General features: G+C 48.5%; 1 protein-coding gene across 1 annotated transcript in view; it reads right to left on the reverse strand.

Moving 5' to 3' along the window:
- Nucleotides 1-2,075: 2,075 nt before the first annotated feature.
- Nucleotides 2,076-17,107, reverse strand: part of lrp6 (low density lipoprotein receptor-related protein 6) — a 122,726-nt gene continuing 107,694 nt past the window's right edge. Inside the window, exons 19-23 of the mRNA XM_055650038.1 lie at nucleotides 13,366-13,476; nucleotides 10,967-11,197; nucleotides 8,066-8,202; nucleotides 6,148-6,245; nucleotides 2,076-4,239 (exon numbers count right to left, since the gene is read on the reverse strand). Coding sequence (XP_055506013.1) covers nucleotides 3,957-4,239; nucleotides 6,148-6,245; nucleotides 8,066-8,202; nucleotides 10,967-11,197; nucleotides 13,366-13,476 — 860 coding nt within the window. The 3' untranslated portion in view covers nucleotides 2,076-3,956. The remainder of the gene's footprint in view (nucleotides 4,240-6,147; nucleotides 6,246-8,065; nucleotides 8,203-10,966; nucleotides 11,198-13,365; nucleotides 13,477-17,107) is intronic.

Here is a 17,107-nt window from a genome sequence, read left to right on the forward strand (position 1 = left end):
CTGCGGCCACTCCAGTTTCCTCCCACATCACAAAGACGTGCGGGCTGGTAGGTTAATCTAATCAGCCTCTGGAAATTGCCCTCAGTGCCTAGGAAGTGGATGCATAAAAGTGGGATAACACAGTGGGCTGAATGGCCTCTTCCCGTGCTGTATCTATAAACTAAACAACGGAATCACTGGATTATGCAAGGTTTGAGTAGAGATACAAGGGAGTGTAGATGCTGGAATCTTGAGCAAAACACAAGGAGCTGGAGGAACCCAGTAGGTCAGGCACCATTTACGGAGGAAATGGACAGGCAGTGTTTGTGGCAGTGTTTCTCCGCCCGAAACGTCGCCTATTTCCTACGCTCCATAGATGCTGCCTCACCCGCCGAGTTTCTCCAGCATTTTTATCTACCTTTGATGTTTCCAGCATCTGCAGTTCCTTCTTAAACACTTCCTCATTGACAGTTCTTTGTGCTCACATATAGCAGTAGAGGGCCCCCTTCAGTCATGACTGACCGTGGGCGATACATCCTAGTTTGCAGGTGATGTGTGGTCGGATGCAAGCCTGGGCGACCTATGTCATATGGATGACAGACAGCAGCACGTTGCCCATGCAGCACGCCCCCCTCTCCACGTCCAAAGGAACAGCAGGGCCGTTACAGTTTGGCACCAGCACCATCGCAGGAGCTGCCAGAGCGAGGTTGTACACAACGACAAACTGCCTCAGGGGCTCCGACTCCGGATTTTCTTCAGGTTTACTCCTGGAGCCTTTTCCATGACTGGATCCGGCTACAAGGCAGTGGAGGTTTTAAATCAGAGTTTTCCCTCTCCTAGATGGACTGCCTCCCCAGGCTGACGAGCCCCATCTGCCCGAGACTGGTGGGGGCGGGAGCGTCTACCTTCCCGTGCAGGTCTGTAGCACCTGCCCACTGCCCACATGCTCAAATACAGCGCTGTATAGTAACATTACTGCTCAACTATGTTACACCATTCCGAACCATTGACCAATAATAGTATGCTATTGTCATGCCTTCATGTACAGAACCTCACCCTCAAACCAGAGTAATGTTTACAACCTTAGCATCCATTGAGTCTTGAAATGATAATGTGATTTCCAGGTAAAAGATGAAAAATCTGTAGGTAAATAGATATAGATATGCAACATAGGAACATGCCCTTGGGCCCACCGAGTCCATGCTGGCTGTCTGTGGAATTCTCTGCCTCAGAGGGTGGTGGAGGCCGGTTCTCTGGATGCTTTCAAGAGAGAGCTAGATAGGGCTCTTAAAAATAACGGAGTCAGGGGATATGGGGAGAAGGTAGGAACGGGGTACTGATTGTGGATGATCAGCCATGATCACATTGAATGGCGGTGCTGGCTCGAAGGGCCGAATGGCCTACTCCTGCACCTGTTGTCTATTGACTGCGTATATAACATGGAACAGTACAGCACAGGACCGGGCCCAGTGTCTGTGCCACATGTGATGCATATCCCTCCATTCCCTGCATGTCCATGTGCCTATCTAAAAGTCTCTAAAACATCACTATCGTATCTACCTCCACCAATCTTTCCAGGTGAGGCAGAGGTTCACCTGCCTCACCTGGAATTATGAATAAGGAGTAAGCCATTTAGAACGGAGACGAGGAAACACTTTTTCACACAGAGAGTGGTGAGTCTGTGGAATTCTCTGCCTCAGAGGCCGGTGGAGGCGGGTTCTCTGGATGCTTTCAAGAGAGAGCTAGATAAAATTCTTAAAAATAGCGGAGTCAGGGGATATGGGGAGAAGGCAGGAACGGGGTACTGATTGTGGATGATCAGCCATGATCACATCGGCTCGAAGGGCCGAATGGCCTACTCCTGCACCTATTGTCTATCAACTACCCATTTATACTAATTCTGCACAAATCTAATCCAACTTCATTCTCTCCATAGACAGATTCTACTACTCACCCACATACAAGGAGCAGTTCACAGTGGCCAACTAACTCAAACCCTGAAATCCATGGTATTTTCACCGGCTTCTCCAGTTTGAAGAATTAAATTGACTAGCCGACATGATGGTCCTTTCTTTGGCATTTCAGTGGAAACACTGTACAGATTTCACTGGCTTTTAATTATAAAAATCAACTTCTCATTTGTTACAACTTGATAAGAACAGAAAAGACTTTGTACAAGGTGCTTTATGAAAAAAAATCAGCTCACACACTTAAAGCACATTTTACATTTCGAATGTGGACAAAAATGCTGGAGAAACTCAGGGGGTCCCGAAACGTCACCTATTCCTTCGCTCCACAGATGCTGCCTCACCCGCTGAGTTTCTCCAGCATTTTTGTCTACCTTCGATTTTTCCAGCATACGCAGTTCCTTCTTAAACATTTTACGTTTTGAGAATGCTATTGACCAAATATTGGCCAGTAATTTAAGCCACACCCTTGCAAACAGTTGCGTTACTGGGACGGGGCAGAGTGGATGCTGAGGAGATGGTCACAGGGGTATCACCGAAATACAACTGTCTCTCCAAGTGGGAACGGGAGGGGGATAAGCATTCAGAAGCACGAGACCCTTCACTTGCAATCAAGGTTGCTGTTTTAGAGACACACCACCTTCAGATGCTTCATGTAGGAACATTTGGCACAGAGTTCCGCCATTACACGGAGGTAAGCTGGGACAAGTGGACCAGGCGGTCGGTCCGACAGAGCCCAGACAGGCTAAACATTGTCATCTACAAGCTGACTGACACATGCTTTGTGACCAAAGTAGAAAATGTTAACCGATTTAAATAAGAAATGACGTCCGAAGAGCTCAACACAATTAAGATCCACCAAACATCTCAGTCGATCATAGAGACTTTTAAAAAGTGTTCAGTCTTTGCTGTGAATGTAACTATTCAATGGCACCTTCTGGAATATAAAGCTGATTGCTGTATTTTTGCCCAGGACCTCGTGATGGTGGAAAATTTACATTTGGTACACGGAGAAATAAAAAGCTTATCTGGCCTATTAAAAAAAATCTGAGATTGTCGTTATCCCTTGTACTAATGTTTTATAGAAAAATAAAATAAAGTGTAACAATAAAACTATACATGAAAGTATTGTAAGGATATATGGACAGGCTTTACAGAACCTCCAATACAAGGTTATTTCATAGCTTATAAATAGGGTATCTACACAACATGTGATATAAAAATACACTCAGAACGTTTGGGCACTGAAGTTAAAAGCTCATTGAGTATTTTTTTTAAAAGGTATCAGGGCAGATGATTCTGTAAAACGTCACAGGTGTTTTGCCACCATTTTTTCCGCGCTGGTTTTCGCGGCAACAAGAGCAGGCAGGAGTGGTTTTCACTGCACCCCATTTGCAGCCAGGGTGAGCGGCAGCTTCTGAGAGAGTTGGCTGTACACGCTGACTTCAACGCTGATGGCAGGCCGAGTGGCAGGACCCACAGGAACGCTGGTGTAACAGGAAACTCCGTGCCCCGATTCTGCAGGTAGCTCTCCTTCAAGTGAGTACTGCGGAATCACACGAAACAAGGTCCCCCACCAGCTCCACACAGCAACACCGCACACCAGCTCCACACAGCAACACCGCTGGCTCGGCCTCTGTCGGTCCTCTCGAGGCAGTGCAGACACAAACCATTGTTCTGTGCCCTATTCATCTATGTGCCAGTTTACTTTCGTCTCTTCTTAGGTACACTTGCTTTCCTGCATTAAGGCATTTTATGTTTTGTTTGGAGAAAATTCTTTTCTTTCATTTGTACAAATGTTTACAATTTTTTTATGGCACATCCAGCAGGTGCTGATAGAAAATATATAAATATCCTCTGTAATGTACAACTCGATTCCCTCCCCTCCCTGTCTAATTTATTCTCACTGTACAAACCGCATGTCCCGTGTCCTTGGTATTTCTTCCACCTAGTTAGTCTCTTCATATTAACAATTATTTACAGTGAGGGTAGAAGCGGTTTTGCGTTGGTTCAGGAAGAGTCTGTGCATGGAGACGGGGGAGGTGGATACAGGTGGTGGGAGTAACTCCGTTCTGTATAAGGCGAAGGGGGGCAGCTTTCATAGTTCTCCTCAGCCGACAGGTACTGGCTCCGAGGTGTTGGAGGAGGAGGGAACGGCTCCGAGTCATAGTTCAGATCGCTGTAACATTTAGTTGGGGCCACTCTCCGTCCCGGAGTGTAGTCACTGTCACAAACATCGGTGCTGCACGGAGTGGTGGGTGGAGCAAAGTTGCGGTAGGCGTACGGTCTGTAGCTGTGGATAAGGAAGGACACGAGGGAAATGTTAACAGCCGGTAGTTATTGCAGTAGATGGATATATCATTGTCATGTATACTTGGTACAGTGGGATCCTCTACTTACATACAGTACATGTATGCAAATAGTCACTACGGAATGGGCACAGAGAGAGTTACAAAAGTGTTCACCATAGTCCCTCTTCCCTGCTACCCTCCCCCAACCCAGAACCCAACCCCCCCCCCCACGAACCCCCCCCCCAATCCAACCCCCCCCACAACCCACCCAACCCCCCAACCCAACCCACCCCCCCCACGAACCCTCCCCCCAAACCAACCCCCCCCCCCAAACCCCCCCCAAACCAACTCACCCCCCCCCTCAACCCACCCCCAAACCCACCCACCCCCCCACCCCCCCCACGAACCCCCCCCCAAACCCACCCCCCCTCAACCCAACCACCCCCCCCAACCCCCCCCCCTCCCCCAACCCACCCCCACGAACCCGCCCCCAATCCAACCCCCCCAACCCACCCACAACCCAACCCAACTCACCCCCCCCCCACAAACCCACCCCCCCCACAAACCCACCCCCCCCACAAACCCACCCCCCTCAACCCACCCCCCAAACCAACCCCCCCCCCCCACGCCGACTCCCTCCTTGTTCTCGCAAAACAATGGATCACACAAAAGTTCATCCACAAATTAAAGTGATTCCTTGTAAAAGAACAAAAGTCACGGTAAACATCCCTTGTCATTTTCATGATGAATCAAACCCGATACAAAGCTTTTTATAGCGCCCATTTCTCAGGGTGGCAGTAGTTCTGTTCTGGCTGAGTAAACTAGCAGGAAAGACACAAAGTGCCGGAGTAACAACACGTCAGGCCGCCTGCCGAGACTCGATAGAGCTGCCCCTCCCGCCAGCTGTGTTACTCCAGCAATTTGTGCCCATTCTCCGTTTTGACCAGCATCTGTAGATCTTTGCTTCTAAACTTGTTGGACCGTTTATCTCCAAAGAATTAAAATAGAAACATAGAAATTAGGTGCAGGAGTAGGCCATTCGGCCCTTCGAGCCTGCACCGCCATTCAATATGATCATGGCTGATCATCCAACTCAGTATCCCGTACCTGCCTTATCTCCATACCCCCTGATCGCCTTAGCCACAAGGGCCACATCTAACTCCCTCTTAAATATAGCCAATGAACTGGCCTCGACTACCCTCTGTGGCAGAGAGTTCCAGAGATTCACCACTCTCTGTGTGAAAAAAGTTCTTCTCATCTCGGTTTTAAAGGATTTCCCCCTTATCCTTAAGCTGTGACCCCTTGTCCTGGACTTCCCCAACATCGGGAACAATCTTCCTGCATCTAGCCTGTCCAACCCCTTAAGAATTTTGTAAGTTTCTATAAGATCCCCTCTCAATCTTCTAAATTCTAGAGAGTAAAACCAAGTCTATCCAGTCTTTCTTCATAATTAAATAATTCATAAAATAATTTTAACCTAGTATTTTAGATCGAAGTAAACAAAAATAAATTGCATTGGCTATTAATCAGTCCACACTGTCCAAGCCCCGAACTCTCTCCTCTCCAACTCAAGGTGAAGGGTTGATTTGATTTTACTGTAACCACGCTGATGTTCAAAACTGCTCCCCACATCTCCCACACACACAAGTCCTTCTCATCGTCAGATGTGGTGACACATAAATATTGAAACTGTAACATATTTTATCAAAAGGTAATCAGGTTTCTTTCAAAAACTGCTGGAAACTTGACACCGCAAATGCAAGAGTAACCACAGGAATACAATGACTGCCAGAGAGGGGATACAGTCCTTTTATCTGGTTTCTGACTGCACTTTGTAAAGTTAACAGAGTATGATATTGTGGTTTAAGTGCTCTCAGTAAAACCCTCCCCTCTCCCTGTTCTCCGTTTACCTGTATGATCTATGAATAGAAGGGCTGTTTGAAGAGTAACCAAATTCCATGGTGTACTGTGACCGTTCTGTGGCTGGGGAAGGGGGTGGATTCAGCATCTGGAAGACACAGGAGACAAAATAATTCCAAGCAAACCCTTCACACAAGGACGATCATTGGGCTAAACCCCTTGCAGCCGATTGAAAAATACAGCATGGAAACAGGCCCTTCGGCCCACCGAAGGTAGACACAAAATGCTGGAGTAACTCAGCGGGACAGGCAGCATCTCTGGAGAGAAGGAATGGGCGACGTTTCAGGTTGAGACCCTTCCCTTCGGCCCACCGAGTCCATGCCGACCATAGATCGCTTGTTCACACTAGTTCTATGTTATCCCACTTTATACTCTGCCATGGTCCCTGCCAGACCTCCCCCCCCTCCTCCCCGAGTATATGCCGAGGATGCACCAGGTCCAGATGAGTCCAGATGAGGCTCCAGGTGAGGCTCCAGGTGAGACTCCAGGTGAGGCTCCAGGTGAGACTCCAGGTGAGGCTCCAGATGAGGCTCCAGATGAGGCTCCAGGTGAGGCTCCAGGTGAGGCTCCAGGTGAGACTCCAGGTGAGGCTCCAGGTGAGACTCCAGATGAGACTCCAGGTGAGACTCCAGGTGAGACTCCAGGTGAGGCTCCAGGTGAGACTCCAGGTGAGACTCCAGGTGAGACTCCAGGTGAGACTCCATGTGAGACTCCAGGTGAGACTCCAGGTGAGGCTCCAGATGAGGCTCCAGGTGAGGCTCCAGGTGAGCCACCAGGGGAGGCTCCACGTGAGGCCCCAGCTGAGCCTCCAGGTGCGGCTCCAGGTGAGACTCCACGTGAGGCTCCAGGTGAGCCTCCAGGTGAGGCTCCAGGTGAGACTCCAGGTGAGACTCCAGGTGAGACTCCAGGTGAGACTCCAGGTGAGACTCCAGATGAGGCTCCAGATGAGGCTCCAGATGAGGCTCCAGGTGAGGCTCCAGGTGAGACTCCAGGTGAGGCTCCAGGTGAGGCTCCAGGTGAGACTCCAGGTGAGACTCCAGGTGAGGCTCCAGGTGAGGCTCCAGGTGAGGCTCCAGGTGAGGCTCCAGGTGAGACTCCAGGTGAGACTCCAGGTGAGACTCCAGGTGAGACTCCAGGTGAGGCTCCAGGTGAGGCTCCAGGTGAGGCTCCAGGTGAGGCTCCAGGTGAGGCTCCAGGTGAGGCTCCAGGTGAGACTCCAGGTGAGACTCCAGGTGAGGCTCCAGGTGAGGCTCCAGATGAGGCTCCAGGTGAGGCTCCAGGTGAGACTCCAGGTGAGGCTCCAGGTGAGGCTCCAGGTGAGACTCCAGGTGAGGCTCCAGGTGAGGCTCCAGGTGAGGCTCCAGGTGAGGCTCCAGGTGAGACTCCAGGTGAGACTCCAGGTGAGACTCCAGGTGAGGCTCCAGGTGAGGCTCCAGATGAGGCTCCAGGTGAGGCTCCAGGTGAGACTCCAGGTGAGGCTCCAGGTGAGGCTCCAGGTGAGACTCCAGGTGAGGCTCCAGGTGAGATTCCAGGTGAGACTCCAGGTGAGGCTCCAGGTGAGACTCCAGGTGGGGGTGTGTCGTGCGTGGTGAGATTGGCGTGGTGTGCCGTTTGCCTGGGCCAACAGCAAGGCTGTCTCGCCCGCTAAGCCACCTTCAGCCAGAGGGTGGTGAATCTGTGGAATTCATTGCTACAGACGGCTGGAGGTGGAGTCAATGGATATTTTTAAGACAGAGATAGATAAGATTCTTGATTAGTACGGGTGTCAGGGGATGTGGGGAGAAGGCAGGAACGGGGTACTGATTGTGGATGATCAGCCATGATCACATTGAATGGCAGCGCTGGCTCGAAGGGCCGAATGGCCTACTCCTGCACCTATTGTCTATTGAAACCAAGCTGTGTACTTACAGGAGGGAAGTATGTGCCTTTGGTACTTGAGGAGCTGCTGGATGAGGCTCCTGTGACGTGGGCTCTGTCATAGGGGGGTCCACTGCTGCCCCCCATAATACTGAGGGAACTCATCACAGACTTGCCCCGGGACATGCCTGCAATGAGAAACACAAACAACCAAATCAAACCACACTCGCATATCTGCATTGTTTCACTTTAAATCTATAGGCAACATACAGATTACACAACCCTTTCATTGCATACCAGGGCTGCACGATGCTGCCTTACAGCACCAGAGACCCAGGTTCGATCCCGACTACGGGTGCTGTCTGTACGGAGTTTGCACGTTCTCCCCGTGACCTGCGTGGGTTTTCTCCGGATGCTCCGGTTTCCTCCCGCACTCCAAAGACGTGCAGGTTTGTACATGTGTGTGTGTGTGTGTGTGTGTGTGTGTGTGTGTGTGTGTGTGTGTGTGTGTGTGTGTGTGTGTGTGTGTGTGTGTGTGTGTGTGTGTGTGTGTGTGTGTGTGTGTGTGTGTGTGTGTGTGTGTGTGTGTGTGATAGTGTTAGTGTGCAGGGATCGATGGTCAGCAGGACTCGGTGGGCCGAAGGGCCTGTTTCCACATTGTAGCTCCAAAACGAAACTACTAAAAACTAAATAAATCCTCACTTAGTACAATTATCTTGATTTTACTATTAAAAATAATCCCATTTCAACCTCACTACTCTTACATTGAAGGAGGTTAAATGAGATGAATCAGCCCATCTGCTCATTCAGATAAAGCCTTGAGTGCTGGAGTAACTCAGCGGGTCAGGCAGCATCTGTGGAGAACATGGATAGGTGACGTTTCAGATTGGGATCCTTCTTCAGACCGAAGGCAGTTCCCACCCAAAACATCACCCATCCATGTTCTCCACAGATGCTGCCTGACCCGCTGAGTTATGGTGCAGCATCATCTATGGAGCTACAGATGCTGCCTGACCCACTCAGTTATGGTGCAGCAGCATCTATGGAGCTAAGGAAATAGGCAACGTTTCGGGCCGAAATCCTTCTGGAAATAGGCAACGTTTTGGGCCGAAACCCTTATGGGTTTCGGCCCGAAACGTTGCCTATTTCCTTAGCTCCATAGATGCTGTCTGACCCGCTGAGTTACTCCAGCACTCTGTGAAACGTCACCTATCCATGTTCTCCACAGATGCTGCCTGACCCGCTGAGTTACTCCAGCACTCTGTGAAACGTCACCTATCCATGTTCTCCACAGATGCTGCCTGACCCGCTGAGTTACTCCAGCATTCCGTGTCTTTTAGTCTTCACCAGCATCTGCAGGACCATTTCCAGGAATTTCGGTCCTAAACATTTTCTGACCAGGTTTTTAAAATGCATCTTTTGCACCATTAGGCGGCAATGCCTTTGCTGTATATGGGAATCATAATGCCCTCCTCAGGCTCGAACCTAACAAAGGCTTGTCCCTGTCCCACCCAGGTCATTTCTTCTTCTGTCCTGCCCAGCTCCTGTCAGACAGAAGATAAGCTTGAAAGCGCACACCACCAGACTCAGGAACAGCTTCTTCCCCTCTGTAATCAGGCTTCTGAACGGTGCTTCCAAAAGCCAGGGCACTGTCCGATTCACCTCTACCCCATTGTGGACATTGGTCTGTGGAACTACAATGCGCTACAATGCTGAGAACTATATCCTGCACTCTGTATCTTCCCGTTTCCTCCACCTTCTGCCAAACAGGAGAGGGGTGGGGGGGGGAGGAATGACTGGAGTGGGAATGGTCCTTGATTATGGAAAAATAATGCTACAGTCAATAAAAATAATGCAAGCGGCTATATAAAAGTTGGGTTAAAAACCACAATAAGTCCCAGATGTATTCCGTGCTACGTTGGAGAGTCTAGGACTAGAGATCATCGTCTCAGAATTAAAGGATTTTCCTTTAGGAAGGAGATGAGGAGGAATTTCTTTAGTCAGAGGGTGGTGAATCTGTGGAAATCTTTGCCACAGACGGCTGTGGATATATTTAAACCATATAACCATATAACAATTACAGCACGGAAACAGGCCATCTCGGCCCTACAAGTCCGTGCCGAACAAATTTTTTTTCCCCTTAGTCCCACCTGCCTGCACTCATACCATAACCCTCCATTCCCTTCTCATCCATATGCCTATCCAATTTATTTTTAAATACCAATGAACCTGCCTCCACCACTTCCACTGGAAGCTCATTCCACACCGCTACCACTCTCTGAGTAAAGAAGTTCCCCCTCATATTGCTCCTAAATTCTGAAGTCATGTCCTCTTGTTTGAATCTTCCCTATTCTCAAAGGGAAAAGCTTGTCCACATCAACTCTGTCTATCCCTCTCATCATTTTAAAGACCTCTATCAAGTCCCCCCCCTTAACCTTCTGCGCTCCAGAGAATAAAGACCTAACTTATTCAACCTATCTCTGTAACTTAGTTGTTGAAACCCAGGCAACATTCTAGTAAATCTCCTCTGTACTCTCTCTATTTTGTTGACATCCTTCCTATAATTGGGCGACCAAAAATGTACACCATACTCCAGATTTGGTCTCACCAATGCCTTGTACAATTTTAACATTACATCCCAGCTTCTATACTCAATGCTGATTTATAAAGGCTAGCATACCAAAAGCTTTCTTTACCACCCTATCTATATGAGATTCCACCGTCAAGGAACTATGCTATATTTAAGGCAGAGATAGATTCTTGATTAGTACAGGTGTCAGGAGTTATGGGGAGAAGGCAGGAGAATGGGGTTAGGAGGGAGAGATAGACCAGCCATGATTGAATGGTGGAGTAGACTTGATGGGCCGAATGGCCTAATTCTGCTGCTATCACCTATGACCTCATGAGCAAGTTCAAGTCCAGAGTGTGTGAATGACAATGAAGCATCTTTACCTTGCAGTGATCCCGGGAGAGAGCTGGTGTGGGGAACATAGCCCAGAGGCACCGATGCCGACCCACGTACAACAAAATCATTTGTCATGGTCTCCGCATCGCCCTTCATGCGCGGGCACAGAACACGCTGGCAGATGAAGTACATGGCTCCGATCACAAAGACCGAGAGGATGACCCCGATAATCGAACCGATGGTGTTGGTGGGCTGAGGCGTTGGCTCCTCAGTGGGATCTGCAAGGAATTAACAGGAGCGATTAATTTGCCCTGTGTACCAACCACAGAGCGATGAAACTCTTAAGCCCCTGTCCCACTTAGGAAACCTGAACGGAAACCTCTGGAGACTTTGCGCCCCACCCAAGGTTTCCGTGCGGTTCCCGGAGGTTTTTGTCAGTCTCCCTACCTGCTTCCACTACCTGCAACCTCTGGCAACCACCTGCAACCTCCGGGAACCGCACGGAACCCTTGAGTGGGGCGCAAAGTCTCCAGAGGTTTCCGTTCAGGTTTCCTAAGTGGGACAGGGGCATTACTCTCGGCAGCTAAACATGAAGATCAAACAGTATTGCTGATTTGATCCACGTCTGTTTTTGCTGCTGATGACCCGATCCATAACGCATGTCAGCTTTTCCACACCACCGCCACCTGGCGCAGCCATGCTAGTTAGTTCAATATATGATCCGGAGCCTGTACACTCTACGCATTTCGATGGTTTCTGTATGTATCCAAATTAAAGTACTTGTTATGATATATGATGACTCTGTGTCATCAATACTTTGCAACAAGCGGGCCTGTGAACACAACCCACGTGGATACACAAATAATACCCCAAAATAAATAAACTATGGCACGGTGGTGCAGCGGTAGAGTTGCTTCCTCACAGCGCCAGAGACCAGGGTTCCATCCCGACCACGGGTGCTGTCTGTACGGAGTTTGCACGTCCTCCCCGTGACCACGTGGGTTTTCTCCGAGATCTTCAGTTTCCTCCCACACTCCAAAGACACACAAGTTTGTCGTTTAATTGGCTTGGTCTGAATGTAAAATTGTCCCCAGTGTGTGTAGGATAGGGTTAGTGTGCAGGGATCGCTGGTCGGCACGGACTCGGTGGGCCGAAGGGCCTGTTTCCACGCTGTGTCTCCTAACTAAACAAATAATCCCAATACTAGTGCGAAATAAAACTCCAGGTCCTGAGTGCAACCAAAGGCAGTCCACAGTTCCTTGTCCATCTCAGTCACATCATCTTTGTATCATATTTTATTTCTTACAGCATTACTTTTAATTCCTTAAATCTTCTTAATCAAGTGCTTAAACAAGGAATGACCACTGTCATGTTCACTGTAAAAAAATAACCTGCTTCAGGTGTGCAGTTCTGCTGGAACCTGAAAGTTGGTTCCTTAAGGGGCTGTCCCACTTGGGGGGCCTAATCCGTGAGTTCTGGCGAGTTTGCCCTACTCATACTCGCAGTATGGTCGACACGAGGTTGTAGGGGGTCTTTGTTACTCTTCTTCGTGCTCGAGAGTAGTCCCCGTGTACTCGAGGCCTCAGCTAGGTCGCGGCGTATTTTTCAACGTGCTGAAAAATGCCCGCAAGTAAAAAAAGGTCGCCATGGAAAAAAAAAATCGATACTTTTTTTACTCGTAGGTTTAGTCGTAATAGTTGGGCATGTTAGTCGTAGGTAATCGAGGGTAGTCGAAGGTAGTCGTAGATAGTCTTCATCATAGTCGAAGGGAGGTCTTCTACATAGTTGGAGGTCTTCAACATGTCATTTCTTCAAACTATCCTAAACTCTTCTAAATTTGCCAATTAGGTCGTCCAAGTGGGACAGCCCCTCTAGAAGCCTTGCATTGTGGAAATCAGGTTATAAAAACAACTGTATCAAAGTTAAGATGAAGTTTGCAGCTGAACATGTTGAGAATCACAAAAAGAGCTTTTACTCCCATAGATTAGAAAACAGTATTACAATACACAGCATTTCAAATATACTCTATATTATAATGTTTCATAGAGCATCACTGTGCAAGTGTCAATAGAAGTGATGCCTGGCCATTTCAATGTAAACTGGGTTCTGAAGAGACAATGGCATCTGATTGCTGTGGGGAGGTTACATGGAAACAGCTTTTTTCCCCCCCCCCCCCCCTCTTCATTCCAGGACAGATTTTTTTCCTCAAGAAAACAGTACATGGCCCCCAGATCAGAAATTGTTCTGAAATCTGGTTTTATTTTTGCCAAACTGTGCAATTTCATCTAAAATGGGAAAGGACATAATTCTTGTCTATCATTATCCACTTATTGAAGTCAACTAATCTGCCGTTTTATTATGAAACATAAAACATTTTTCGTTTCTCTCCGTTCAGAATTCAACCACGAACCAAGTTGGACAAGTCTATCATTTGGCGAATGCTTACAGCAGGTAACTTCATCTGAATTGTCAGTACAGTCGCTGTTCTGGTCACATCTTTTATGCTTGGCAATGCATTGGCCATTGGCACATCGGAATTGGTCCATGGGGCACAGAACTGTAGGGGAAAGAGGAAAATAAAGATTCAACTGGGTCGAGCCGGTAGAATGGAGAATTTCACAAAGGGCACATCACAAGTACAAGGCAGCTTAAAGAGAGGAGTCAGTTTTGTAATGTTATATTGGCCCTCCCCCCCCCCCACACAACCCCCCCTCAACCCCAACCCCCACCCCCCCCCCCCCCCCCCCCCCCCCCCCCCCCCCCCCCCCATATGATGGGATTTATATTCAGGTAAACAGGTGATTTGGCCAGAAAATGGACTCCAGTGTTATCAACGTATCTGAGGAAGGATGTGCTGGCTGTGGAGAGGGTCCAGATTACGAGAATGATCCCAGGAATGAGTGGGCTCACATATGATGGGCGTTTGACAGCACTGGGCCTGTACTCGCTGGAGTTTAGAAGGTTGAGGGGGGACCTCAATGAAACTTACAGAATAATGAAAGCCATAGAGTGGATGTGGAGAGGATGTTTCCACTGGTGGGAAAGTCCAGGACCAGAGGTAACAGCCTCAGAATTAAAGCGCGCTCTTTTAGAAAGGTGGTGAGGAGGAACTTCTTTAGTCAGAGGGTGGTGAATCTGAGGAACTCATTGCCACAGAGGGCTGTGGAGGCCAAGTCAGTGGGTGTTTTTACGGCAGAGATAGACAAATTTTTGATCAGAACGGGTGTCGAGGGTTATGGGGAGAAGGCAGGAAAATGGGGCTAGGATGCAGAGATCAGTCATGGATGAATGATGGATAGTTGCCAAACTGACCCTCCCACACCTGATGACTGAAGGTTCGGCAACTTGAGTGCCCTGGAGCGAAAAAGACCACAAAAAGTAGTAAACACTGCCCAGTCCATCATCGGCTCTGACCTCCCTTCCATCGAGGGGATTTATCGCAGTCGCTGCCTCAAAAAGGCTGGCAGTATCATCAAAGACCCACACCATCCTGGCCACACACTCATCTCCCCGCTACCTTCAGGCAGAAGGTACAGGAGCCTGAAGACTGCAACGTCCAGGTTCAGAAACAGATTCTTCCCCACAGCCATCAGGCTATTAAACTCAACTCAAACAAAACTCTGAACATTAATAACCCATTATCTGTTTATTTGCACTTTACCTATTTTATTTATTCATCGAAACATAGAAAATAGGTGCAGAGTAGAGGCCATTCGGCCCTTCGAGCCTGCACCGCCATTCAATATGATCATGGCTGATCATCCAACTCAGTATCCCGTACCTGCCTTCTCTCCATACCCTCTGATCCCCTTGGCCACAAGGGCCACATCTAACTCCCTTTTAAATATAGCCAATGAACTGGGGCCTCAACTACCTTCTATGGCAAAGAATTCCACAGATTCACCACTCTCTGTGTGTGAAAAAAGTTTTTATTATCTCGGTCCTAAAAGATTTCCCTCTTATCCTTAAACTGTGACCCCTTGTTCTGGACTTCCCCAACATCGGGAACAATCTTCCTGCATCTAGCCTGTCCAACCCCTTAAGAATTTTTCCAACCCCTCGTGTGGGTATATATTTATACAATGGTATATGGACACGCTGATCTGTTCTGTATTCATGCCTACTATGTTCTGTTGTGCTGAAGCAAAGCAAGAATTTAATTGTCCTATCTGGGACACATGACAATAAAATCTCCTGAAACACAGCCACACAAAATGCCTCAGCTACTGTTTCAATTCCGAATTGCAACTCTCGATCCCACCACACTGTGGCGCAACCCATCCACCCGCCTTTGATCACTTCCAGTCTCAATCAGTCACGCTGGGTCCCAGACCGAAACACGTGGTGTGTCCATTCCCTCCGCAGATGCTGCCTGACCCACTCAGTTCCTCCGCCACTTTGTGCTTTGCTCAAGTTTCCAGCAGCAGCAGCAGCAGTTTTCTTTATTCAGGTTTTTTTCTAGACTTGCTTCTTTTCGACCAGACTCGGGGACAGCTTGTTTAAGAAGGAACTGCAGATGCTGGAAAATCGAAGGTAGACAAAAAATGCTGGAGAAACTCAGCGGGTGCAGCAGCATCTATGGAGCGAAGGAAATAGCAACGTTTCGGGCCGAAACCCTGAAGGAAATAGGCAACGTTTCGGGCCAAAACCCTGAAGGAAATAGGCAACGTTTCGGGCCGAAACCCGGAAGGGTTTCGGCCCGAAACGTTGCCTATTTCCTTCGCTCCATAGATGCTGCTGCACCTGCTGAGTTTCTCCAGCACTTTTGTCTACCTTCGATTTTCCAGCATTTGCAGTTCCTTCATAAACACATCAGGTGCAGTTAGTTGCCTATTTCCTTCAAGGTTTCGGCCCAAAACGTTGCCTATTTCCCTAGCGCTCCATAGATGCTGCTGCACCCGCTGAGTTTCTCCAGCCCATTGTGGACTTAGTCTATGGAACGAATGCACTGCAACGCTGAAAACTGGGGTTGCGCAGCGGTAGAGTTACTGCCTCACAGCGCCAGAGATCCAGATCCAATCCTGACCACGGGTGCTGTCTGTACGGAGTTTGCACGCTCTCCCTGTGACCTGCGTGGGTTTTCTCCGGGTGCCCCGGTTTCCTCCCACACTACAAAGTCGTACAGGTTTGTAGGTTAATACTTCGGTAGAATTGTAAGATTGTAAAATTGTAAAATTCAGGAAAGATTGAAAAGACTAGGCTTGTATTCACTGGAGTTTAGAAGGATGAGGGGGCATCTTATCGAAACATATAAAATTATAAAAGGACTGGACAAGCTAGATTCAGGAAAAATGTTCCCAATGTTGGGCGAGTCCAGAACCAGGGGCCACACACAGTCTTAGAATAAAGGGGAGGTCATTTAAGACTGAGGTGAGAAAAAACTTTTTCACCCAGAGAGTTGTGTGAATTTGTGGAATTCCCTGCCACAGAGGGCAGTGGAGGCCAAGTCACTGGATGGATTTAAGAGAGAGTTAGACAGAGCTCTAGGGGCTAGTGGAATCAAGGGGGTATGGAGAGAAGGCAGGTACAGGATACTGAGTTGGATGATCAGCCATGATCATATTGAATGGCAGTGCTGGCTCGAAGGGCCGAATGGCCTCCTCCTGCACCTATTTTCTATGTTTCTATGATATGGGGAGAAGGCAGGCACGGGTTATTGATAGGGGATGATCAGCCATGATCATATTGAATGGCAGTGCTGGCTTGAAGGGCCGAATGGCCTCCTCCTGCACCTATTGTCTATGTTTCTCTGTTCCGAGTGTGTGTAGGATAGAGTTAGTGTGCGGGGATCGCTGGTCGGCGTGGATTTTGTTGACCGACGGACCAGTTACCGCGCTGTGTCTCTAAACTATCTATCCAGCTCTCTGTAGCTGCTTCATGCTCCACCTATTCAGTGTTTCCACTTTGAAGGAAATTACCCTGAATTCGGGAAATTCTGGCTGTCTTGGGGTAACTTTAAGGAAATTAAATAATTTCAGGAAATCCAGCCCACGGGATGATTTGGGGGAAAATAAACTATTTGTGGCCGTCCATCCCATCGGAGTTGGGGAAGCACGCAGGAAGCATGCTTGAAAATTCCAGGAAATTTGGGATTCTATTTCAGGAATTTTTGTTTTGAGGTGTGGGCACCGCGCCTATTCTATTGTACTTTGAGTTTGGCTTGACCCGAGTATAATGATTAGTAGTAG

The sequence above is a fragment of the Leucoraja erinacea genome, chromosome 19 (genome assembly GCF_028641065.1).
Source record: "Leucoraja erinacea ecotype New England chromosome 19, Leri_hhj_1, whole genome shotgun sequence".
Lineage (NCBI taxonomy): Eukaryota > Metazoa > Chordata > Chondrichthyes > Rajiformes > Rajidae > Leucoraja > Leucoraja erinaceus.